Below are 26,356 nucleotides of genomic sequence, written 5' to 3' on the forward strand. Positions count from 1 at the left end.
CCAGGAATTTAACTTTTGCAAAGCACTAGTAAATATCACAAACACTTACTAGAGGTGAGATCTAACTGTAAGCATTTGACAGAACTCAGAGTTAGTAGAAAGGCAGCAAAATTCAAAGTTATATTTAAAAATAAATATATATTTAAGTATAACCCTCCACAAATTCATCTTCTAAACAATGACAATTTGAACTCAAAGGTATCTGTTAGAGGCTCACAACCCCTGGTTCCATAAGGAAAGCCTTTTCAGATCCCAAACTTCCAGCCCCACTGTACATACACGTATCCGTCTAAAAAACCCAGCCACGGGAGATACTGTGCCTACAGCACTGAGGGAAACAGCACCCTGCAGACACTGAGCTGGAGGAACACCATCCAAAGGGTTCCTGCTGAACCACACAGCCGCTGCTCAGCTGAGGAGATGCTCCGCATCTGACACACACTATCAGAGCTCAAAAGACACCCTCTGCCCCGTCCCATCCTGCTACTCCTAAAGTTACATTACATCTAGGCACATAAACAAGGAGAAAAATTAGCTTCCAGCAATGCTACGGGGACCCTCTTCTAATCTGTACAATATTTCACTTGTCACAAGATGTTCCACCTTCCACTAAAAATAACACTCTCCAGTCCGGGACAAGAAGGTGCTCTGTCCTGATCCCTGCCCTATCTCTACCATGACCTCCCTGAGCTGCTCATTGACAGGGGCCAAAATTATCCTGCCAAAGGCAGATCACCTTCTGAAACTGCATCAGGAGAGTTTCTGATGAGGAGGCACCACTTGCTGTGTGGCACGAATACTCACCCAGCATCCCTGTTACTTACACCCATCCCAGCTGCCAGAGGAGCCTTTGGGTCCAGATTGTTCCCAAAACTCATCAAGAAGCAGGGCTGGGGAACCCAGAGAGAAACAACTCTTATTTTTAGAGTAATCCCTGGGGAAAACAGGAGTGGGGCTGGGGCAGGGTGGAAAGACACACGGGGTTTTTCCTTCACCTTCTCCATCACCTGTTCTCCACCTTCTCCCAAGCACTCCCCATCCATAAGGAGCCCAGTGGATGCTTTAACGCCCCGTGCCTGTCATAAACGGCGGGAACACGGGGTGACAAAGCAGAACACGCAGTTCAACTATTAAGCTTTGCTAGTATAAAATTCATTAGCTACACCTTGCAGCCCCAGGCAATCCAGGGAGCTGCCAAAGCAGAGTTTCAGCAGCCTTCTGCCACCCTGAATTTCACCCAGCCAAACCTTCCCACGTTCAGGAGAAAGGGTGCCTGCCATCGCTCTGGCACACCGCTCCGGTTATGGATTATTTCTGATCCTGGGAAGGAAAAACTGTGACATCTAGTGCCAATAGGGAAAATGACACATTTTACACGGATGCTGAGCAAGGGTGAGCGGCAGGGTAATGGGATGCTGCTGTGGGCACACCTTACACTCATGTTCTCCTTGTTCTTGAAGCTTAGTTGGGTCTTAGTAAGGGATGGAGCAGCCCTGGTGCCAGAGGGTCAGGGTAAATCGTAGCCACAATATGGGAAGTGCCACGGAAAACCAGCAGCACACCTGGCTCAAGGATGATGAGTAACCACATTGAGCTCTCCCAGGGGCTGGGGGAATTACCTCTGCACACCAAGATTTCAGCTAATCTTCAGAACAAAGCCACCTTCAACGGGCATTTAAGAGGGTGTCCCTGCATGACAGGTCACGTCAGCAGCAGAGCCACTGCAACCCCCTCGCTTTGAAACACCGTGGAGCTGCTGCGGGTTTCTGGACTCCAGCCCTGCTCGCTGCTCTCTGTTCACACCGCTTCGGACTCTTCCAGATTTCCCTGTTTTGGCACAGGCACATAACTGCAGCACAGTGCCAGAGGCTCCGATGGGAAGCAGGACAGTGGGCAAAAGGCTCCTGGAGGACAGCCCTCAGCTCCTCACACTGCCAAACTGGGTGAGGTGCTGCATCCTTTCCACCCACCCCTCCCAATGTTAGCACGAAAAGTCCCAACCTTACACCTCTACCCCACGTGCCCAGCAAAGATCTTTGTCAGAAACAACAGAGATTGGGTCACTACAACAAAAAAAGGCTTCTGCTTATTAAAAAAAATAAATAAAATACTAGAGATGTTAGAAGCCTTGTGTTACAGTCTTGAGGAGCATCTAGGCCATGGTATCAACATAAAATTTCCTTCTTCAAGACATTTTAGAGTAAAATGTGTAAGATTACAAACATCTACCAGTGGATTTCTTCTTCCCACCTATATAAACTCTGTACTTCAGTGGTCCATGTCTGTCTGACTAGAGTCAGGCTGAACACCTGCCTCTGGAGTTAGTTCTCGATGTACTCGCAGTTGTACAACAAATTGTACCACATTTGTCCTAAAGTCTGCTCAGTCCTTACTCAGGAGCATTAGAAGGGAGTGACTGACTGATGTTTGATCCTGCTGACAGAAGACCATCCTCTTCATCTCCCTCCTGTACCTTGCAGGGCCAGTGGCTCTGCAAGCTCCCTCATGTGGCCACGGTCAGGCATGGGATCTGCTGCTCGGAAGCAGCAAGCACTGCCTAGGAATAAATAGCAAGTTGTATTTTCATGGTCCATTAAGTCCTTGGCTTCTTTGTTGAGACTCTGAGCACAGAGATAATTACTGCCAAATGAGGTGGTGGGCTACAGGAAGTGGTCGCAAGCTAAGCAGAGAAAAACATCTTGTATGGTGGAAGTTCTTGTGAATTCCCATTTCAGAGGTTCTCCTGAAAACACAGCCAGGGTAGCCCAGATCACTGCTCCCAACCACTGCAGGGACAGGAGAAGCCCAGCTTCAAGCTCCTGTTCTGCCTGGTTCCAAGCGAGGATTGCACCTTTGATCATGGACATCTGCCTGAACGCACTGACCACAGATCATCTGGATTTTATGCTGGTTTCTCAAGGTGGCCTGCTAGCTAAAACAATTAGGGCACTCAGCTCAGCTGAACGCCTCAAGAGGAAGAGTGTCTCGACCCCTTTTCAGCTAGAGAAGACGTAATTGTTCCTAGTGTGCAGCACAGCTCCACCAGGAAAGACAAGCCTACCTCTGAGCAGCTGGTACCACAACAGCAAGGCACTCACTTGCCATGGGGCATGTCTGTGCTTGAGCCTGATCTAAAACGACTAGAACAGCAGCTGTGCTCACCACAGTCACAAGTTTTCCACAGAAATTTCCTCCTTAGTAAAACACACGTGATGTTCAACCCCTGGAAAGGATTCAGGAGACCAGCAGCTCTGGCTGGGTTAAAAGGATAAACAAAACAAGCACACCCAAGTTTGACTGCTCCTAGCAAGCACACTCAGGTCTCTGGCCTGGGAACACTGTGGCCCCGAGCTCTGGGCACCCCCTTGGCACCAAGCACCAAGCATCCCTACCCAAAACAGCAGTAATGTGGTGGAACACAACGCCTGGCACTTCACAAGTCGAAACCTAAAGACTTGCAGAACACCTTTGTCTAAATTATCCTCACTGCACCTCAAAGCCAGCCCTGTGGTTGGGAGATGAACAATCTGGAGCACTGAGAACTATCAAGCAAGCCATTGCGAAGCTTGGGAACCTCAACTTCCCCACCATACTTGTTTCTTTAGGGATCCTCTCCCCTGTAACATGATTTTTAGAGTATACAGGAAGTCGAGGACAAAGCTCTTCCTTAACAAATTCAGAGAGTTCAGAGAGCCAACAGAACATGCTGCATTTTGAGAATGGTTCTTCACTGGAAGAAGTGCAGAACCAATTAATATCTTTTCCTGCTGCTCCTTGCAGCACATCTCCTCTTCCTACGTGATACTACCAGCTACTGCCACATGCACGGATTACCCCATGGATCTTTGCTTCCTGGCAGATAACACACGGTATTTCTCTGCCCAGACACTATGCAGACTTCATTCTCAAAAAAAAAAAAAAAAAGCAGGATGGATCCACTTATAGCCTTAACAAAGAAAAGGCTTATGCTCTGAATTTATCTAGCATCCTGTCTCCTCCTCCTCCTCCATCCCCACGGCCATCTTCTTCGGAGACAGAAACTCGAGTGCCCGTTCGTGAGAATTCGTTTCCTCAGACGAATGAATTAAGCCAGCAAAAGCCTAAAGCCAGCTCATCCAGATAAAAGCCCAGCACGGAGGAATGAGTCCGCTCATCACCTCCTGAATGTCACCTGTCCTTCAGACCGCTGCTGGACCCTCTTCTGCAGATTGACCGCTGAACCAGGGCTACGGTCTGTTGGCAGCACAATTCAATGCCAGAGCCCCAAAGCTCACCTTGCTCGGGGATGCACAGCATCTCCTTGGTCCAACCACTCACCAGGCTTCCCCCAGACTGGGGCTTCACCTCTGCGGCCAGCGCCCTCACCTCGATTCTGGGAAGTCACTGAGGAGCAGGTTGGAGCCTGCTGTACACCTCCACAACAAGCAATCTTCAGCAGCCAGGCTGAAAAATGTGGTTGGTGGGGAACAGCGTGTTTCCCCCTTGTTTATCTCGCTTACCAGTGACTCAGCCCCTCGGCATCATGGCCCCGGAGGGCTGAGCAGTAGATACCAACACCAGGCACACCACAAAAGCCGTGTAATTCCTCTTCAGATAGAGCACAACTAAGTCTAGCAAGGGTTAAAAACAACTCCTAATTTTTTTTTTGGTGGTCTTTGGGTACAGAATCTCTTATAATAAGACTATTTGTATTCATACTGGCAGAGTAAACACTACATGTTCATGCCCAGGCAGCTCTGTGCTTGTAATTTCAGCAAGAACAGAGCTACGTCCCTGAGGGACTTTGCTATTTCCCCAGTCACCATCCACTCAAACGCTGAACGAGAGCAGAGAAAGAGAGAAAGATGATGGCATCAGCCTCCACAGCACCACAGCCTCGGCTTTCACCAAGAATGCAGGCTTGTTTCAGGTTTAATTATACTAGTTAAAGCATCTCTCCTCAGGCCAGCAAAAGACAAGGGTGCAGTGCTCCCACTGTCACCATTCACTGCTGGGGACCAGTTGGAAACCATCACATTCAAAGCTTTCCCCTGCCAAGACACCTGCAGTGTGCTGAAAGCCCTTATTTCCCCTCCCCAGCATACCCAGCGCTTCTGAACAGAGCCTTTGGATGCTTCAGTTCAGTATCTAGCGAAGGGACAGTGCTAATTCAAACGATGCCAAGAAGAAACAATAATGGATAGTGCCTCTTAAAATGGATCAAATTTAAATTACCATAGGAGCTGTCGCTTCCCGAATCCCACCTGGCACAGACAACCCCAAAATAAACACATCTTCTACTAGTTAGCTTTATTCTGCAGCCATCTCAATGCTGGCTTGCCAACTCTGGTATCCCAAGGGTGTTAGCAGGTGGCTGGGCTCAAGGAAATCCTTCACTAGAGGGGGATGTTGCACACACCTCGCCGGGTGTGCGACACAAGCGCAGCACCGTGAGTGTTTCAATGGAAGGAGTAAAATTGGGTTTTCTTTTTCTTGTTTTTCCTCTTTTTTTAAGCAAATGAAAACATTTCTATTTAGTCTTGTAAAAGGTATTTTGCTCAAATACAAACCCTGGTTACCTGGAATAGCTGAATGAGCACTTTTTAATTATGAAGGAAAACCAGCGCAGGGCGCGGGTTTGAAATGGAATCATCATTTACTAGGGAGGTTAAAATACCCATTGTATGGAAGGTATTAATTTTTAATGAAACAAAAATCTCATTTTCAAGGGAGAGATTTCATCTGTGAAAGACTGAATGAATAGATTTTGTGCCTGGCTGGTAAATTTTCATTACAATTGTCAAACTTAGTCCAAAACACAATGTACAGCGGGCCACGGAAAGAAGAGTAGCGTTAAAGAAAGCGCAACTTGCCTCATTTCCTCCCGGCAGCCTGTTCATGTGCACGAGCTGGCCCTGATCATCCAACACCAACTCGGTGTACGTGAGTATGTCAGAAGGCAGCGGCTGTGTTGGCAGGAAGGCATGCTCATTCATAGAATCCCAGAGTTTAATCAGAGACTAGAGGATGAAAGGATAAATTCTTGTTAAGAATATCATCTGTAAATGTTTTTATTCAATCCACTGTGACTTAATATCCATGCTGGAACACTCAGAGATATCCCTCCTCCCAGCCCACGGTCGGTGGATATCATTTACTTTGGAACTTAATCTGGGAATCACAGCTTCACCCAAAGTACCATAACTCAAATTATACCATTCAGAATAGAACCAGCAAACCAGATACGCCACCAACCCTGCAACTCATCAGCACACTGGACACCGTACAGGTCCTACCCTGGGAACGATGGCCCCTGCCCTGCCCAATCCCCCCAGGAAGGCTGGCTAACAGGGTGGGACAACGAAGAAACATAAACAAGCAGCACAGGACATTTCAGCTTCTGTCAGACTTATTAATAGAACTGGAGCAGCAGTGTGTTAGGAGTCCCAATTTCTGTCCACGCAGACTCAATCCATCACTGCACAGACCCTGTGTGACCAGTATCAGCCACTCCAGGCCACTTGCTTCCCCAACAAGCACAGACAGCAACGCGACAGAAGAACTCTGCAGGTACAAGAGTTCAGAACAACCCACCAGGCCTTAGGAACACACTTACCTGCCGAAACATCTCAGGAATGTCATAGACATAGGATGTCCCTAAAGACTGTGCCTGGAACCTCTTGGACTGAAGCAGGTCTTTGGTCACGTACGGGGTGTTGATCAGCATCCCATGAAGCGGTCCCTGTTTATCCCCGTATGCCTGGAACATAATCTGTGGGACAAAACATGACCGATTACAGCTCAATCCACACCTATCTCCATCCAGGCCTTACAAAATAAACCCCTCAGGCTGTTCCAGGCTGATCAGGCTTGCTTCTGTTCTCTACAACTACTTTTGTTTCCCAAACAAACATCGTGCTTCATCATCATGCATTACTGCCCTTCGGAGACAGCACCAGACCGTTACCGCACGGATCCGAGTATTGCTGACTTGTTACCACATCCCAGCAGAAAGCAAAGTGAACAGAGCCACATCCCCACAGAAAGAGGCCTTAGAAGACTTCACAGGCACCAGTATTTCCCCTGGTGCTGTATCTACGCCGATGGATTGCGCTAGCTAGGCGCAGACAGGAGAACTCTGTTATTTATGGAGTCGAGCAGCGCGGTATCCGTATCTCCGCTGACTGATCGGGGAAGCTAGGTCAAGACTTGCATATGTCATTCGCCTTGAAGTTTTGATATTTTAAGTTTAAAAGATTTTCCCAGAGTAGCAGCATGAATTATCAGCTGCTGTGTTTCACAGCACTACGCATTCCACTCAGCCAGGACTCAGAAGGGAATCTACTGCAAGCAGGAAACACGGGGAGACTTAACTGGGACAAGGCGATTTAATTGACAAACTATGCTGAAGATAAAGCTCTGTACATAAAGCCCACTTTAGTTTTCAGTACTGAGCATCGCCACTCACTACGACAGAGCCGTGAGACAAGAGATCAGGGGTGATCTCTCAGGGTGAATCTGGTTTTCCATCCTTCAGAAGCACCCCAGAACATCAGCAGTGTTTGAATTCCTCAAAATTAATTCTCTTAAGTTCAAAAGAACACTCTGAAAACAGGATAAAATGCACAGATCTGAACCCGCCCTATAAAGCTCCATCACAAGGGGAAGATTCGCCAAGGTTTCTTACAAAGTCTGAAGGAACAAGGAGGTTTTTAAGGCAAACCTTCCCCCCAACTACTCAAAGAGTTAATTGAAATAACTCCTATCAGTACAATTTTTAATAGAACCGGTTTAATATCCTGTGTGTGTGTCTGAAATTAAAAAAAATCAAATATTAGAAAAGCTGCTATAAAAGCACATTCTCTGAGCTTTGAAAACATAAAGCTCATCAGAGACAGAGTGGAAGAGGAAAGGTGACCTTCACAAATGACTAACAAAACTCAAGTGTTCAGCTCAGCCACTGAGATCATTAAAATGTCCTTTTCTTGCCTCCTCTCCACTCAAAGGCAGGAATGAAGTAAAACATCCAGACACTATCTGCACTCGGATCTCCCGAGCCGGACGGACTGTACGGCCAGGCAGCTCGCTGGAAACATTTAAATAGAGAAGAAGGGGGAGAAAAGGTGATTCAGCACTTTGTGTTCAACACTAACGGTGCCCAAATGATTTATTCTGCTGCCGCTACCGCACGGCAGAGAGATTATTGCAGAGGGAGATGTAAACATTGCTGTATTTAAATATTTTTCATGTTTCCTATGCTCCATGTATTTTAGCATGTGTAGGTATTTCACTTAACCGCGCTACTCCTATCCTGTGAAAAGCAGAAGCACCAGAATAGCCACAGCCATTACAAACGAGCCCATTATGCTTCATAAAAATGATATAAAAGCCCCTTCAATAATTTTATATCATCCTACCCAGGTCATTCCCCGTATCTTTAGAATTTAAAAGACAAGTTCACAGATTTTCTCTATCTACTCAGGGAAACGTATAATTAACAGGATTTTTTATTACGACCTGCAGGCTGAGCACCAGCAGTGATTACTCCCCTATTACTTTTCTGAGTGCTCTGCCACAGAGGACAACAGACATACACATGGCCAAAGGTACGTACACAACAACTAGGAGAGACACACTTTACATAATTGATCACATTTTCATAGAATCATAGAATGGTTTTGGTTGGAAAAGTCCTTCAAGATCATCAAGTCCAACCATCTACCCAGCCCTTCTAGGTCTAACACCAGATCATGTCACTGAGTACTCCTACATTTTGCCCACCTACACATCTACTGCAAGGTTATCTTGACATTCTTCTTCCTTTGGCAAAGCTGAATGGCAATTTTATATTGCCTAAACCATGGAAGAGCCCCATCAGGTACATTGTGTGTCCCCCCAGATGATTTGCTCATCAGCCCTTGGAGCTGAACGAACCATACCTGTGCTGTTCTGGAGTCTGTCACTTCTTTGTACAAGCTGATGTCCAAATAGTAGCCTGACTCATTGGTCAAGAAGAGACGAATGGGAATGGCCTTCCCAGTGGGTGTCAAACGGATGTTGATCTTCAGCTCGGCTTGGAGGACGCGGAGTTTCCACAGGCGGCTCCCGTAGCGCATCACCATGCTGCGCACGGATTCTTCAATCTTAAGACACAGAAGAAGAGTTTCCCTCACCCTCCTGCACACATCCACTGGTCCTCCATCCCACTGCTGTACAGTCCTGCTCAAAGGGGCACCCCAGGGGAACACCGCAGCAGGGGAAGAGACAGAAGAACCAAGCAGCAGCACGTGTCCAGCGCTCTGATGGGACCTCAGCCGCCTGTCCAGCCACATCCTAATGAGCCTCAAGACAGGCAGGACCTGACCTCAACCTGGGGGACCACTGAGGTAGAGGGACAGCGCCGAACGTGCATCCCTTCCCCGTGCCAGGACATCACAGCCCAGCCAAGCCCAGCTTGCCCGCTGCTTCTGCCCCTTCCCTTACCCCTCTGCCTGCAGGCAGAGCTCAGAACCAGGGAAGGGAAATCTGTGACAAACAGTTATGGAGCACTTGTACGCACGATAATCATGTTTCACCGCACATGCGGTACGGTGCTTTAAATCAAGAAAGCAATTACTACTTGGAGCTTGGCCTTCTGGTGTTCTATTAAACTTTGTAATATACTACTGTTGGCAAATAGCGCATATTAAAAGCAGGCAATTTATAGGCTGTTTTTAAACATTCTCTCAAAAAAATAAAAAGTCTCTTTTCCAGGGAAGCTCTGGGAAAAAGTCATGATACGTATGTGAGGGCAGTCTAACTTCCAGGGGCTGAATATGCCAGCTGCTTCTCAACTTCCTGGGAACTAAGGATTTGGGATGTGCTGAGAGAGGATTTATGCAGAAGCAATTCAAGCCACTGATTTTTAATCACGATGTAAGTCAGAAAGCAAGAGATACTTATTTTGATAACCAATTCATGTTTTAAACTTTCAGTTACTCTCAGGAGGAAAGGTCAGCTCTCATCTTTCAGTAGCCAAGAATGGAATGTTGATTTCCAACTCAATGCATCCTTTACAGTTTATTTGGGACCTTCTTTGAGGGGGTCCTGCTCACCTGAAACATGCTTTATGCCAAACACTTTCATTTCTGCATCCCCAAAGCTTAGTGTTCATTCATTTATAACATCGATCGCTATGGGTTTGGATCAGATTACAAATTCTTTTTGAGTTCATGATTTGTCTCACATTTTATTTGGCTGGAATCCGGGTTTTTGTAAGAACCAGAAGAGCATTTAAAGCTATTTCCTTATTAAAGCTGTTTATCTCAAACCCACAATGGAAAACCAAGTTTAGTTTCAAATATAAAGCATATTTTGAATAGCCTACGCAGGGGAAGTGAGCTGTGTTGCCTGAAGGACAGCATTACTCCACTGCAAATATGAGCTCTGCTGGTCCCTGGAATCTCACATTTAATATTTATTCATAGACTGGGGGGAAAAAAAAACCCCAAAGTTTTCTCCCTTCCTCACTGCCAAACAGGTTCGTAACGTGAAACAAACTAATTGCTTGCCTCAACTAGCTAAAAGGAAAAGTATTCTCTGAAGAGCAGCTGGGTTAGCAGCTCAACAGGCAACCTCGAGTTAGAGATGCCCGTTAGTTACACAACTCTGCTTTCTTTACTGAAAAGCCAAACTCCAGTATTAGTGGAGTAGCTAAACTACCCCTCGTGTTACCACTCCTAATACCGGTCCCCAATTCCTTGTTCTTTCTGCTATAAAACAGCCAGTAGAAAGGGTGAGTCATTCACCAATCAGTAGTAAAATGTCCTCAGTCTATAGGTGTGCATAAAAAGACAACACTGGACCATTTAAATCCAGGGAGTGAAGCCCAGGAAAAGCAAGCAGGGCAGAGCTAGGGAAGAAACAATACCTTAGATGGGTCCATGATGACAGTAGGCACGAAGTTTAAGAAGATGTGATTGCAGTCAGTGCGGACATTGGTGTTATTAAACGCCACCTCCAACTCATCCATGGCTTCCAAAAGCAATCGCTCTCCTTCATTTTGTAGATACTCAAAGGAGGCTTCCTGCCAGACATTGTCAACAAATAAGTCACTTTCTACTCAAAAAATCACAGTCCAAAAACACAGTGTTTGAAAAACTGCAGGAGGACTCGACCGAGAAAACAGGGTGTATTAGTTTCAGTGGGATGTGTGAACCTGAAATGGATCCATCACCATCCCAGAGTCAGTACTCCTCCACCTGGCTCACTTGTGCCCTCGTTTAGTTAGGTCAGCACAAATCTGAGACTAGACAGTGACAAACCACTCCTGCAGCGCTGTAGGAGAAACACAGAGGGTGCCTCAAAATGAAGGATTCCTGGCTGCCCACCTGGGCTACAGAGAAACCTCCTTGAGGGAACAGTCTTCAAAGACACAAGGTCTTCTGCAGAGCCAGCACAGAGAGGGCACGTATCCCTGCTACACCTGTAGTGTGGCCCTGGAATGACTTAGAGCAGCCCATGCACTGTCCTGGAAAGAGAGCTCACACAGGTGACAAAACCCACCTTGGTCACTAGGTCGGAATGCCTTATAATGGCCCTCACGAAGAACCTGTAGTCGGTCACTTCTGTTCCCACCTCGACTTTAGCTGCTCCCAGGTAGAGATGCATTTTGTGATTGGCACAGGGGATGGCAGTGAGGTCAAAGTTTCGCATTCGGTTCAACTCCAGCTGAAAAGCCAGAGCGGGCTCCAGGTGACGGTAAATCCTGTCTTCCTCAAACTGCAGGGATCACACAGGCAGAGGAGGGTGTAAGAGAGGAGGGGGGGTTAAAACGCCAAAACACCGAGGATGTGAAGAACTAGACAACATCCCTTATGTAATTTCATATTTCATTTAAACCCTAAAAATTCAAATGAATCCAACCCAGAATGTTCTGTCTCAAAGAGTCATTAGCACTAAGAGCTGCCCTGAAATTGTTAAAATACCAAGAGCAGAAGACAAACTGCAAACCAGCAAGTTCTCAGCTCTCCCCCAAGAACTCCCCGCTCCCACAGAAGCCAGAAAATTTGGTATCGAATCATCATCCTGCTTCCAATGCTCTCCTGTTACACCACCACTAAAATCTGCACAAACAGAACCTTCAGGTCAGGTTCCAAACACACAATGTTTATCCCCAAATATCAGAGACTCCTCGTTGCTACTGACAGCAGTTCCTGGGCGTGCGTATGACTGGCCCAGTGAGGGAGGAGGAAATCCTGCTCAAGGCAGCACTGCTGGGCTGAAGCAGCTCCCACCCTCTCAGACGGGCCAGGAACAGTTACATGAAAGAAGGATAAAGCCAACGCTTGAAGAAAAGTATTAAGAAGTCACAACTTACCTTATCCCGGGCCCGGAACGTGAAGAACTTTGGGAATTCCCTCTGAAAATAAAACCAACATGGTTAGGCCTCTACAAGTCAGCCATCCTGTGCATGCAGAGCGCTCGCAGGCCAGGCCCGGGGTAGCCCCACAGCGGGGGACACGACAGAAGCTGGTACAAGCTACTTTTTTTCAACACCACAAAGGTTGGGGACAAATCAAGTTACCCTCAAGAAGGCAGCAGAGTGGTTTAAACCTGTCCTCGCTGCTAAAGCCACAGAGGCTACTTGATTGGCTTGTGATTATTACCGTCAATTATTGACAGAGAACAGAATGGAAGTGGCCAGCCAGCAGCAGGACACGTCTTCCAGCTCTATTATGATTATGATGACTGTGGAAATGTGTGGGAGCCATACAATGATATTAACGCTCCATTATGCGAGCAGATGTACGCGAAACAATGATCCGTATTCTATAGCTCTCTTCATACCATTACTGCTAGAAATACTCTTCCCAAGGAAAACTACCAATTGTAATCAAGTAACTTCATTAGTACTCTACAAAAAGCCCCTGAACATGATTACGTTCCTCTTCTATTCTACTGCCCAGACAAAATCTGGGCAAACCAGGAGGGTTTGGCTGTTTTGTGGCACATTGCATGTGTCTCTTAGAAGAAGAGAGAAAGACTAGGCAGCATCCTTCCACCTAACACTCTGGCTGTGTTTGAGGGAAGCCATCCCTTTCTAAGGAACTAGGTGGAGGAACTTCTGCTAATCCTTTGCACCAACATCAGCTCTACTATAAGCAAACAACCACTTCCAAGCTTCTTCAACTTCTCTTCCAAATCCCTCCTACCTGTCCTCCTCTGCACGCTGCCAGTTTCTCCTAGCACCATCCATGCTCATTCCATCACTAATGTAATTGCTTTCAAGGCATCTGACGAGCGTTGTGGGCAAATATCATAATTAGATGTGCACACACACAAAAACGCTCAGTGCTCTGGTACCAAAATCCAAAAGAGTGCTCCACTTCCTAGGCAGAAGAATTATACCCCTGCTGTGTTCTAATCAACCAACCATCATCAAGACAATCAAAATAATTTGCCTAAATTAGCCAATCAAGACACCCTGCAAACTGCAGAATGTGAAAAGCTACAACAGAAATCATCATAGTTGATTATTATACTAATAATCACGTTAAAAACCTAATGAGATGAGGAAATTGGAAGCTTGCTGGAGCAACTCTCTATTACCTCAACATGCTGGGAACTAATTATATAGACTGTAATTAAAACAAAAAACAAACCCAAGCCCAGGCCCTGGCTAAGTTAATAGCTGGTCCAGTAATAAACTGAATAGAATAGGCGACAGTAATAGAGACTGACACTTGCAGAAGGTCCCAGAGGCACTCTCCAAACTTTGCAAGCAGATGACATACCACGCTGCCTCCTCCGCCTTTGGAACCAGGAGCATCCTAACAGTCTGCCAGCACAGGGAAAGCTTCCTTTTCTCCGAATCTGTCTCCTTTCTGAGCACTGATACTTGCTACAGTGCTTGTTCATAGACTCTTCCATCCTCCAAACACCAGATCAGCTCTATAAAGCCCAAACTTCCCTACTTACAGGTCCTGATACCTCTTCAAAGAGTCCAGTTTCCCACACAAGCCATATCCGTATTGGCACTGGGGGCAGCGATTCCCACGTGGCAACTCCCACGTTTGTTCAAATGCTATTTCTGCTGATTCCTAAACTAGTTTTCCTCCCATAACGCTTCCTCAGCCTGACGTGTTGAGCATGGGATGAATTTCCTGCACTTTCAAGACTCCTAATAACTTCCACAGTTGTGAAGTACATACACAAGGGATACAAACCTGTCCTATGCCTTACATTGCCACCTTAAAAACAGGGTTAAACTGGCCCTCACTTACACCCAGGCCCTGGGGAAAGTAGGAATTGGTAGCAGTAAGAGCATCCAACATTTTCCCCATCACTAAGCCCGTATGTGAAATTTAGCAAGTCACTGTGTTACTCCTCAAAGTTATTTTAAAGTCAGGAAGAAGCCAAAAGAAATCATGGCACTGCAGAAATACAACAATCCTGTTCTACAGCTACATTGTAGGGGGCAAAACAACTCTAAAAGAAACGAGATTTTCATTAACATGGGAGTTCTGAGTTCAGCCACGTAACGAGAGGCTCCAGCACACAAAGGGCTGTGCTGAACTGGAACTCTGACCCCAATGTTGGCACTAAATGTCGGATTAAGACCCAAATGAGAAGCCCAGAGTCCCTTACATGTCTCCTGGCCTCAGGTCAAGAAACCCCCGCATTCTAGGCCCTTTTTACTTACGTGAAATCTCTGGTCCACCTCATAGTTGACCTGTTTCCTGAAGTCCTTACAAACGAAACGCACAAACGCAGGGAGACAAGGGGAGGGGGAAAAAAAGCAGAAGAAAGCTAGCAATTAGGATGAAAATTACAATGAATTAATTCAGGAATATAAGAGGCACCACCAAGATTGTTTAAAATTGTAAATTAATTTTCTTACATGAATTCATCAAAACCACCCCAACTTATATAGAAAACAAAACCAGTGGAGAGAGAACTATATATATAGTTAATACAGCATTTAATTTGGGGTAAAAAACATCACCTATCAACGCCATTACAAGCTAATAACCAGAGCCCCAAGCAGCATGAGCCACATCAAAATACCTTTTGTGCCACAAGGAAAGTCAGCCTTCGAATGCCGTGTTCAATGAGGACTGATTTCTGTAAAAAGGCAAGGATGGGATCAGGTGACTGGATTAAGAGGGAGAGAACACATTGACAGCAGGTCAAAGCCTCCTATGAACTGGGAAAGCTCTGCAGCCCCTCCTGTGAGCTCCTCTCCCACTTCAGCCTGCACACTGCTAAGATTTCCCATCGGATGATTGCCTAGCAGCACATACAGGCAAATAAACCAAGTCCAAAGCGGTGAGGAACCGCGTCGCTGCATTCCAGCTGAGCCTCGCCAACAAGCAAAGCAGAAGAGCCACATACAAAGCTCATAGGAAATATTCCTGCTGCCAAAGCCAAATGGTCTTTTTTTGTGAGGATTACTTGTTGAGGAGAGCACAGCATAGACAAGGCTATGGAAAACGATGGATGACGAGTTTTAAAGGAACTGCCCCAAAAAGCATGGAGCATGTGCTCGATTTTGGCACAAGCACACAGACAAGCAGGGACAAAGGACAGACGTGTCTGTCTTGCAAGGTGATAGACAACAGATGTCACTTGGTTCTTTCAAAGAGAGGAGAATATCTGTCCTGGTTGCCTCCTTATCAAATTCCACTAAGCCACATCTCAAAGGAGCGCTGCCAGCAGTATTCGCTGATCTTTTAAAAAGTGTTAAGATCTCACACTTCTGCTCCTTTCTACAACTTTTTCCTTTCTCCTTCCCCCAATTTAAAAGGAAAAAGAAGAAAAAAGAAAAAAAAAAAAAAAGACAGAACAAAACCGAAACGAGAACTCAGCCAGAGCAGGAGCAAGCCCACCCCTCTCAGCACAGGCTGCAATGTTTTACTAAGGTTAAGCCCTCTGAAAATGAGCATCAGTGACTATATTCATGGCAAGAGGAAGAAAATAACTTTAATAACGCCATGATTTAAAAAAGCAAAAATTGTTATTGCTTTTAAAATTCCACAAGTGGCAGACAATAACAGCATAGCAACAGGATTCTGATTACATCGTAATAATGTGGGTCTCACAGCAAGTCCACAGCTATTACAGAGCGATTAGCCATCAGCACCTGGAGAAACTCCATTTACACTGACTGCCTCAATCTCCTCCACAAGTCATTTACAAGTATATGATCCTAATTTCTATTAAAAAAACCACACACAACATGCTGGGACTAGAAGATTATTTGGACAATTTGGATCAACCTATTTGATAGTTTAATGTGTTTTGGGATTTTTTTTTTCTTTATTTCTTTCCTTTTATCCCCTCCCATAAAACGCCCGGAGCATGATCAAGCAGATGAAAAGCAGAACTAGTTTTAATTTCTGTATTTCATTCTTTTCTTTGCTTAAAGAGACAGGAAGCTGCTGAATTTGTGTGGATACCAACCCTCGTTTCTGCAGAACATATCGCCACCTCCCTCACTGGGAAGGGAAGTCCCAAACTACTCACTCGGTCTTCTCAGAGTCACTGCAGATCCCAAGCGTGTTCAATGGGCTACTCACCCCTGGAGTTCTCCCTACTGACCTGGAGCAAGTGCAGGCAGACACCAGAGGGGACACAAGAAGGGCATCCCCAACCCTATCCCAAACTCAGGCTGTCTCACAGCTGACCGTGGTACTAACATTCGGTGCTCTAAAAATATCCCATACTTCTGAAGGAGCAACAGAGCATACCAAATCCCTTCTATCTTGATCCAGGAATATCACACTAGGTGGATGCTCCAGCATGCCAACAGCAAGGAGAACAAATTTAAATTCCATTACGACTGTTGGGATGCAGAAAGCATGGGCTCTTCAAACAGCACTTTCTTTGTCTGTTACTTGGAAACAACTTTACCACCAGCAAGAAGGACACAGCACAGTTTTTAGTGCATTTGGGGGTAGATAAGACTGACCTGATTCATTTAAAACCTTAAAGAGCTTTTATCCTGGCAAAAATGTGAGGGAAGAAGTCCTGACCTGATGGACTAGAACATACTGCAAAGAGGAACAATGTCCTGGAGGCTTCAACGGTGCAGCTACATCCAAAGAGGCAGTAAAGTTTGGATGGGATAAATTAAGGGTGTAACTGTTGTATTTATTTGTTTTGAAACAAGGAAGCAAATAAACTGAGGAATATGCTGGCTTTTCCTGCAGCAGATGGAGCTGTCCTGCAGAGCCACACAGGTCCAGAGAGGAACTCAGGGACACGTACCTTGCTTTGTGTGAATTCTCTGAACATGGCTGCCAGCCCATCGTCATCGACGTCACTGTCTGTTTTAATAGCAACGTTGAGAATGTGAATGGGCTCCTCACGGGCAGTCTGCAAGGTAAAGAAAACATTCCCCTTAAATAAAGGGTTAATAGCTTAATACCTGTGGGTTCTCCAAAGAGGGTCCCCAAACACAGCTCCAAAGTACACCCTCCCCAGGGCAGAACAAACTTGGCAGAGCAGGCTGCAAACTGAGGGAAACTGGGAGGGAAATCCTTGACCAAGAAGCTGCCCAAAGTGGCAGTTTCACAGAAGGAAGAGTAAATGTCCCCAGACAGGACCTCCATCTGGAGAATCCAGTTCTGACTACCACATCTGACCTGGGTAACTCACGGGCGCTTCATTTGGATGCAGAAAGGATGCAGGGTCAGGCCAGTGCAAGGTGCAGCACAGGCAGGACGTGAGAGGACTTTAGCATCAAGACAGGTAATTGAATTAAGCAAATTCAAAGCGTGGGAGCAAAACAATGTGTGTTTTCCTATCTACAGCGAAATGAAATAACAGGGAAGCATCAATTACACAAGAGCTCTGAGAAACGACAAATTGAGCTTTCAAGACCCAGAGGTTAACTAAGTAGGAATGGGAAATTATCCTTGGTGAGGTGAGGGAGAGGTGGAGAGAGATGTGAGGACACTGAGCCTGTCAGTAATATCCTGCAATAAGGCTACAGTACTTACACCTATCAAGATCAGAAAACCAAGCTGTTCTGGACACAGCCTGCGTTCCAACAGAGCTTCCCACTGCTGGGGGCAGGACAGAGCAGTGGACCCGTGTCTCTTAAGGGAAACTGGTCTTCTATCACCAAGGATTATAAACCACCTCTATCTCTCCACCCATTCTCCACATCAATGCAAAAACTTAGGGGGTTCTCTCATCTTTTGCTCTTAAAAACAGCTCTAAGAGGTAGAACAGAGGGAAGGATCAGGGCATAACTTGACTAGAAAAGGTGTAAAATGGAAAATACAGCAAGTCAGGCTTGAGGTGAAGGTAGCTGAATATGCAATTCAACACCCTGAGACACAGAGAGGGTCTAGAAAGTTAAACCTGAGTCTAAACTCTCAGTTACGCTGCTGTGGATCCAGTAATTTTGCTGATGTTAAAAGCTGCAAACCAAATTTACATGGAGAGTAAGAGACTTCACTGCAGCTTCAGAACAGAGTCAGCAAACAGCCACCTACATCCAGTCGCCTGCTGCAGAACCAGCAAACAAATCACATCCATAAATACATAAAGCTCTTAACTCCTGCTTCCAGCTCTCCAACCAGTGAAAAGTATCCAGCCCGCAGCCACTGCAGCGTTCTACACACCCTCTACTTCCAAGCAGAGAGCAGCCTCAGGAGAACAAACCACCCTACCTTATCTTCATCATACAGGGACGCGTGGCCAGCTTCGGGGAAGGTTGGGCTCTGAGGAGGAGAGTCGCAGAAGCAACCCATCACTTCATCAAAGATCCTGAAATCCACCAGAGAAATATTAGTCACCACCAGACCTGCCGCAAGCACCGAGCCCAGCAAGCCACAAATCATCCTGCTAAGGAGGGGAGGGAGAGAAAAAGGCCTCCTTCCCTTGGCAGGATTGCTGCTCAAAAAAACCCTAAGGAGGCAACACCTCCACTGCTCCTCAAACCAAAGCAGAGCCCAGATATTCCAGCCCTGCCCAGAGGTCTTACAGCTCCAGGCGCTCAGGATGGCTACGGGCTCTGCTGGGTTTCTCTGCCTACCCCAGAGTGGGGAAAGCATGAAGAACACATCCCTCCACATACCTACGTGTGAACAAGGGGCTTAGAAGAAAATCAGGAGCTTTGCAAATTATTCCCCATCGGCAGAAATTCAAGCTGCTGATCCTTCTGGCTGCAAACTGGCTTTCAGACTGCCATAAGTGCAGTTATCTCAAGGAGACAGAAATGGGGATCCAAACTTCCACCCAAAACTTCAGAAACAAGCTCAGAACCAGTTTAAATCTGACTCTAGACAAGGCAAAGATTTTCTCCAGCTCCATCTGGGCCCACCTAAGAAGCTGGCAACACAAATGGTCCCTCCCCATCCACACTTACCTGACAAAGTCCTCGAAGGTGCGGAAGGAGACCATTCCACCCATCCGCTGGCACGGCGGAGTGAACGAGTTGTCCAGCAGCACGTCACTCACACTAGCCACGTGGACCATCCCGTAGTGATTGAGGTTGGAAGAGAAGGACATTCTAAACAGCAATTCAATAAGACCAGAGTTAGTAGGGATAAGGGAGAGAAGGACAATGCTGGAAAAAGACTGGTGCACGTGCGTATGCGCTGATGACCTGAAGCGTGGCTGTTTATCCAGTGTGACTGCTGTACCTTCAGCACACCAGAGCTTCTGTGCTGCCTCCTCCAAAGTCCCTGCCGTGCCTCTAATGCCCTGACCCAGATGCTGTCCCACCATACAGGCAGTCTGGAGTTGGGAAGTTCTGTTTTAATACTTTAAAGCAAGTGTTTCTTATGGAGTTTCTTGTGATGACAGATGGATTGTGACTATGCAAAGCTGAATGTGGTTTTCCTCCTGTCTGTTTTGCTTTACAGGCAGAACAACAGTTCGAAGTTTTGACACTCTAAAGATTTAGTAATGTTTACAGGTTGGGTTGAAGTGTCCTGAGCTCTATTATCTTGTTGCTCCCACAGTTTTTCCAGCTATAGGATAATTTATGCTCCTCAAAAGCAGTGTGGTACAGTAATCTCTAAAATCCTAAAATGGAAATGGGGTTTTCTGCAGTCCCACACTTGTATTCCTACCTCAAATAAAGTCCTATCACAGTATTCCTTGTATCTATCCTTGTATTCCTACCCTAAATAGTCCTATTGCAGCCCCTTCTGCTTCAGCCAAATTAACATGCTCTTCCATCTAATTTAACCTGGACTTTAAGAACGTTGCAACTCCCCCATCACATTTATTTTGCTCCATTTTGACTGCTGGTGGCAGCTGCTCCCCTCAGGACACAGTGATTTTAAGGAGCAGAGGAAGCAGAGCTCCAGACACTTACTCCTCCCTTACTCATCCCTGATGCCTGCTGCTTAAGCAGGGACCTGCACCCGCCATAGCATCACCTATACAGGACTGATCTCTTGTTGAAGTGAGGAGGACTGGAAGAGCTCTCAGAGGAAGGCACTGAGAGACCTCAACAGAGGAGCACCGCTCACTAAAGGTCAGCACTCTATGTTGTGAGAGGGCAAGATCCCGAATGAAGTGAAGTACCACTGAGTTCTCATGCAGTTCAACTGCAGTGGCAGCACACGCTGCTATTTTGGGGCATTATTCTTATTTTTAAAGATTTTAAAAGACCCACAGCGTTCTGGTCAAGACTGGCAGAGGAAGTTTCTCTACACAGTGATCAAAAAGTATACTACAGCTAACTAGGCATCCTGTCTGTAGTTAGTAGGATTGGGTTTTGCCTCCTCTGCGTCAATTGTTTCCAATTCTTGAACTGTGCTACAGAGCCAACTCACTTCAGCAAGGGACCTACTTCCACAGCAACCTGCAGCATGGGGAGACCTCACTCTGTGGGGGCAGAAACGCCAGGCTGGCACACAGCACAGGGACAGTTCTCACTTGCTTCACTCTCCCTGGGGCTTAGGAAGACTTGAAGGAAGTTTCTGTCCTCCCCAACTGGTGCCACAACAGGAGGCAGAAGGCGGGGGGTGGGGAATAAATAAATCAGGGTGCAATTCAGCACAGCACACGCTTGATTTACAACTTGTGAAGTCAAAAAGATGCTCAACTGCCGTGCTGGACCAGATGCCAGCGGCACAGAGGCAAAGCAGGAGCCCAGCCACGCTGGCTCCAGCACTGCAGGCAGCACCACAGAGCCAGGACCAGACCACAGGCTGCTGACACTGCTACTTACCCACTCTGCTAAGAGTCCTTTCTTTCCAGGTGCAGAAAACCATTGTGAAATGGTTCTACATGTACCTGAATCAGTTTGATTAATAGTTCTCCATGTTTAAAGTCACTCTGTGTTTCTGTAGTTTATCTCTGATTAAGAGCCACAAGAGCTTCAAGCCCATTTTTTACTATATTCCCCCTAAACAGGCTTGTAAGCAGTAATAAATAATAGGCATTCATGTTTCAAAAGAGGAGGATTTTTCAGGACATGCCTTGGTGTGCATTCCTTACAGCCAGTACAAAACAAAATACCACAGCACAGTAACTAAACGAAGAGACAGCAGACATTGTTGGGTGTTATTTAAAACAAGAAATGCTTTTCAACTGAGACATGGGAGGAAAAAATTAGCGTCTGAAACACAAGAAAACATGCTGTCAGCTGTTTGAGATGGAGATTCATCTATGGGGTGAGGGAGGTGAGGCAGCCTCGATGAATTCTAAGCTAGAAAACCAGATCAGCGACAGGTACACCATGGGCTGGGAGTATCCGCCTGTTTCACCATGACACCCTGCTGAGGGAATCCAGCTCCAAGAGAAGAGACCCTCGGAACAGCATCCTGCTGCCAGGCTGCTGTGTATCACACTGCAGACGGGCTGAGCCACCCGGCAGATTTAACTGGGGAGATTGCCACATGCAAAGCTTGGTTTAAAAGGTCGGGAAAAGCTGAAAACATGTTTTAGACAAAGGGAGAGGGAAAGGGAAGGAAAAGGCAGAGTTACGTTTGAGAGCTTCCCAAGGAAAGATTAGGGCACTAAAACAGAACATGTTAAAACATGAAGAGTTAGGCTACTTCTTTCTAGGCTGTCTTTTCAAATTTTAAAAGATACAAGTACCATACCTGTTTAGCGTGGGGATGTTCCCTCTGTAATCAAACAACCACAGTTAGTTACAGATTGGTTAGTGAAAGCCATAATAAAGAACTATCATCAAGCTGATAACGCAGACCAGCAACACGTTTACAGTTTGCTAACCCAAAATTCGTCAACCCTCAGGTATCAGGCAGAACGCAACGTCGCTGACCCAGAGAAGGCACCCACCACCAGACCGTGCTTGCCACAGGGATGAGCACAGCCCATGCATGTAGCATGCAAGGAAGTAGAACACCCTAGGGAAACACGCTGTCCCTGTGATGTACCCTGCATCTGTGTACAGCATCTCTTCTGGTCCCCACTCGCAGCCCTTCGCATTCACCCAGTGAGCTTCTCAAGCAAGACCAGAGCGGGAGGTTTGCACTCCCTGATGGAAGGACAAACAGTACAAAGGCCACCCCACACAGAAAGGTTGCAGGAGGTTCAGGAAAAAAAGGCAGATCTTTGTTTCCAAAACCTCTGCGCCACGCAGCAGCCGTGACAAGGCAGCAGCCGTGACAAGGCAGCAGTGCAATGAAGCCACCACACACACCCCACACACAATGCTTCACACAGTCCGCATGCAAGACCCTGAATGCCACAAAGAGCAAGCAGAACTTTGAGCTAAAGCTCATTTTAGGAGTATGCTACAGTTCCTTTTACAACACCAGCCCAACCCTTCGGAGTTTTGCATGCAGACTTGGCTTAGTGATGCATGCAAGACAAAAAGAAGGTGAGGGGTAGGTTTGCATAGCACAGGCCAGCCCATCCTAGCTAAAGCCTGGGGTGGTGTAACGCTCCATGCAACACGTGGAAGCTGCTGTGGTCTGGTGTTCAAAATTAAATTTAAAACCCAAAAATAAAGTACATGCACACAGGAGGCTTGTGTAGAGACGAGCGACCCCGGGGAGACTGAAAGCAAAGCTTCAGGGAACATGTAACTGAGGGTTCACCCTCCCCATCCCTGAAGGAGATCAAACCACAGGCTTTCTGAACATCCTTAATGGACCCCAAGCTAAAGGCACCTAACAACCAGCATGTTTCATGGCCACACCACTAAATACACCCACTGCCCCCAGCCCCGTTCTCCAGCCGGCTTTGTCACGTGCACTACGAGGTTGTATGGTTGGTGCGTTACTGGTAGAGGCTCGAGAGGCTCCCACCATCTCCTCAGGCCACATAGGAGGAAGCACAAAATGGCCTGAAGATGTTATGTGTCCAGCAGTAAATAACACAGCTATTTCATTTCATCCAGAGGCCGATGGTGAGCCTGTGCTTGGGGCCAAATGGGCCATGAGGCTGCAGCAGGTTCAGGCTTTGTTGGTTTGCTTTGTTTGTTTAGCTTGGGAAATGATGGGAAAGCTGCCTGAGACCTTCTTCAGTTGGAAAAGCTACTCTGGACAGGACCAGCATCACTTGTGCAGCAGTCCCTGGAAGACTTTCAGAAAGCAGAAAGACCCCAACATTAGAAACATTCCTTTATGTTTCCAGAAAGGGTTCTGGAGCTGTTCTTGGGCCGCTTGGCTGAAGGGGTGATGGCAAGGGTCACGAGGTGGAAAAAAGAAGGCACAGTGGCTGGAGATGTCAGAGGAGAGCAGAGGAACAGTCCTGGAGCTGCAGGCTGTGAGGCTGGCTTGTCTCTCTTGTATCTACAGGTCACAGTGCTACGGGAGGGCACTGGGAGGGGGACTGTCGCTTCCCACTCGAGCGCACCAAGAGGGAATAGCTGGATATTTGGGGCAGTGTCACCGGCATCCCAGCCCACGCACCTCTGCAGCTCTGACTCATCCGACTCCAGCTGCCAGCACAGCATTTCCAACAGGCACCCTCACGGAGCCAATGGCAGGATCAGATACCTCCTCACCACACCAGCCTCAGCCCTTCTCCCCATCTCTTCCAAACTTTTTAAAAGGCCCTTCCTGAACAGGAAAAGCCCATCTCCCTGGGACTCTGCTCTGCACCAGCACAAGCTCTATTGCGACAATCAGCCCTCCTGCTCCAGCAAACAAAAATCCCCTTAACTCCCCCTGTACCTCCTGTCTGAGCCTGGATCTGGTTCCCCTTGCCCCTCCCTTCCTTTCTTTCTTCCTTTCCCTTTCCTTTTGTTGGGTTTTGGGGGTTTTTTGGTGTTGGGTTTGTTTTTTTTTTTTGAAACAAGAGCGTTCCCCTCTGGAAATGATGGCAACGCATGCAAAGCGCCGCTGGTTATATCAAGCTGTGATTGAGTGCCAGCACAGGGCAAAGCTTTTGAAATCAGGCAGCAAAGCGGAATCAGCAGAGGTCGGCTGAATAACCCACTTGTAGTTATTAACAGCAGTACCACAGGAGAAAGAGCAATTCCACTGGCTGTGACCAGTGGCATCCCTCTTATGTTTCTTCATTTCTGGAGAAGAATCTAAACAGAAGGCTGTGAAACATGCCTCAAACCACACACATTTTGATTGGGTTTTTCCTCTCCCTCTTTCTTCCCTTATTTTTTCTTCCCTGCTCCCTCTGTGATTCAGCCAAGCTGAGTCTGCTACTGAAGTCCAATTTGCATAAAATTATCGTCCTTCCATTCAGTTTGCTGCCCCTTCAACAGCCCCTTCTTTGCTCTGTTGGAAGATTTTGCCCTTTCTGAAGCAGGCAAGCCAAGGGAACGGCAACACATTACTGCTGCCTGCTGTCTAATTAACATCAAACCCTCAGCACGGGACTGCGGGGATTTACAGGTGTCCTGGAATCGTTTTCCCCTCCTCCCTCCCTGATATCAGCCAGTCTCCCGCAACAAGGAGGGGACCTCAGGCTACCTAATAATACAGTATGAGATAGACACTCAGGTCTCTGGGCTCGTACGGTTGGAGTCCAAAGCAGCACAGCGGATTCAAGAGTGGCAATCCAAAGACTGATGCAAGAAGCTGCTTCAGCAGCTCCGTGAGCCCATGGAAAACGCTTCCATTTTGTCAGAAATTCCAATCTTCTACTGTTGTTTTGCAAGGACAATGAAGGAACCTATGAACACTGCTCTAAGTGTGAGGTTTGGATTCTTAATTCTTCCATAAAAAGCACTGTTTGGAAAGAGCAGTGTTTAATTCGGCTTCCAGCCTTCCAAATGGTTTCTATACCTGTGAGCTAGGGAAGAGGCTGACCAAAAAGAACAACCAAAATACTCCATAGATGATAAAACATCAAGAGACAGCAAAGGAGAGGTCATGCACCACTCTTAGAGCCTTGAAATCAGCAACAAAGCCCAAGTAGGGCGTCAACAAACATCCACAAGCACAGAAAGAGGAGGTACTGGGTGAAATCAAGCACAAGGGATTTCAGACATTTATACTCATACCCTTGGAAAGACAAGACTTGAATTCCACCCTTGGAGGCATCACGGACAGCAGGATGCAGTCCCAAGGGTGAACTCAACCTAGGCAAGACAAAGTAAGGCATCTGCCTGTGTGTCCGCGCTTACTGAGCTGTGGGCATTCCCAACTAGGGTTAGCTGGTGTCAGGCACCTTGTTCATCAAGTTTCAAAAGTAAAGCTTGTTTTAAAGCTAATTAAGCCAATCACCAAAACTTAGAGTCTTAGTGTGCAGTGCTAAAATCTTCCTTCACTTCCAGGCTCCAGTGGTATGTCCTGAGCCAAGATGATGAGAAAATGATGAAGATGATTGAGATGTTCCTGGGACATCTCAAGGCCAAGTGTGGCAGTTAGGGACACACAGGGCGAGAGGAAGGCGCAGGCTCAGTGTACAGAGGGGTTGGGAAGGCACAGCTAAAGTATCAGAGTGAGCAGGACAGGCTGGGTTATATCTCAACTTCCTGTGGGGCTCAACGTGTTCAGAAGGCCCGTGGTATCCCTGCCATACCCCAACATAAAGATATACCCAGCATCTCTCAGCCACCCTCATCTGCCTTAGCATCTGACAGAGGGAACACATTCACCTCTGAGTAAAACAGAAGGATCTGTTTAGTGGGAGCACATTTCCCTCTGAGTTCTCCCCTCCTGATCCTCCATCCCGTCCGATACCAGGGAAGGAAGGATCAAGAGAGCTGCCGAAGGACCTGGCTGGGGAATGCAGCCAGCTGGAGAAAAGGTGATACCTGAGGAGGAGCAGTGCAGCAGCACGGCTCTGCAGCAGGCTCCAAGAGCTGGCTACAGCAGACAATGTCCCAATTCAATTTAAACCTTACAGCTTCAGACATAAGAAAGGCCGCTCGAAAGCAGGAGAGGAGAGAAGAGAGGGATTATTGGGGAAAAAAAACCCTTCTCCTGTTGAAAAAGCACTATAATTCCCTCTCTCTCTCCCTACACTAGACACACAATGTTTCTTTGAA

General features: G+C 46.8%; 1 protein-coding gene across 3 annotated transcripts in view; it reads right to left on the reverse strand.

Annotated features, from left to right (window-relative positions):
* Positions 1–26,356, reverse strand: part of ACACA (acetyl-CoA carboxylase alpha) — a 110,588-nt gene that overhangs the window by 51,520 nt on the left and 32,712 nt on the right. The window contains exons 28-39 of one of the 3 annotated variants that reach the window (XM_084273205.1): positions 22,035–22,058; positions 19,340–19,483; positions 18,642–18,738; positions 17,230–17,337; positions 15,028–15,084; positions 14,663–14,707; positions 12,338–12,379; positions 11,524–11,739; positions 10,889–11,044; positions 8,919–9,122; positions 6,596–6,751; positions 5,853–5,999 (exon numbers count right to left, since the gene is read on the reverse strand). In XM_084273205.1, coding sequence (XP_084129331.1) covers positions 5,853–5,999; positions 6,596–6,751; positions 8,919–9,122; positions 10,889–11,044; positions 11,524–11,739; positions 12,338–12,379; positions 14,663–14,707; positions 15,028–15,084; positions 17,230–17,337; positions 18,642–18,738; positions 19,340–19,483; positions 22,035–22,058 — 1,396 coding nt within the window. The remainder of the gene's footprint in view (positions 1–5,852; positions 6,000–6,595; positions 6,752–8,918; positions 9,123–10,888; positions 11,045–11,523; positions 11,740–12,337; positions 12,380–14,662; positions 14,708–15,027; positions 15,085–17,229; positions 17,338–18,641; positions 18,739–19,339; positions 19,484–22,034; positions 22,059–26,356) is intronic. The other 2 variants (XM_084273206.1, XM_084273204.1) reach the window with 2 other exon arrangements.

Source organism: Gallinula chloropus (genome assembly GCF_964237585.1).
Source record: "Gallinula chloropus genome assembly, chromosome: 19".
Classification (NCBI taxonomy): Eukaryota; Metazoa; Chordata; class Aves; order Gruiformes; family Rallidae; genus Gallinula; species Gallinula chloropus.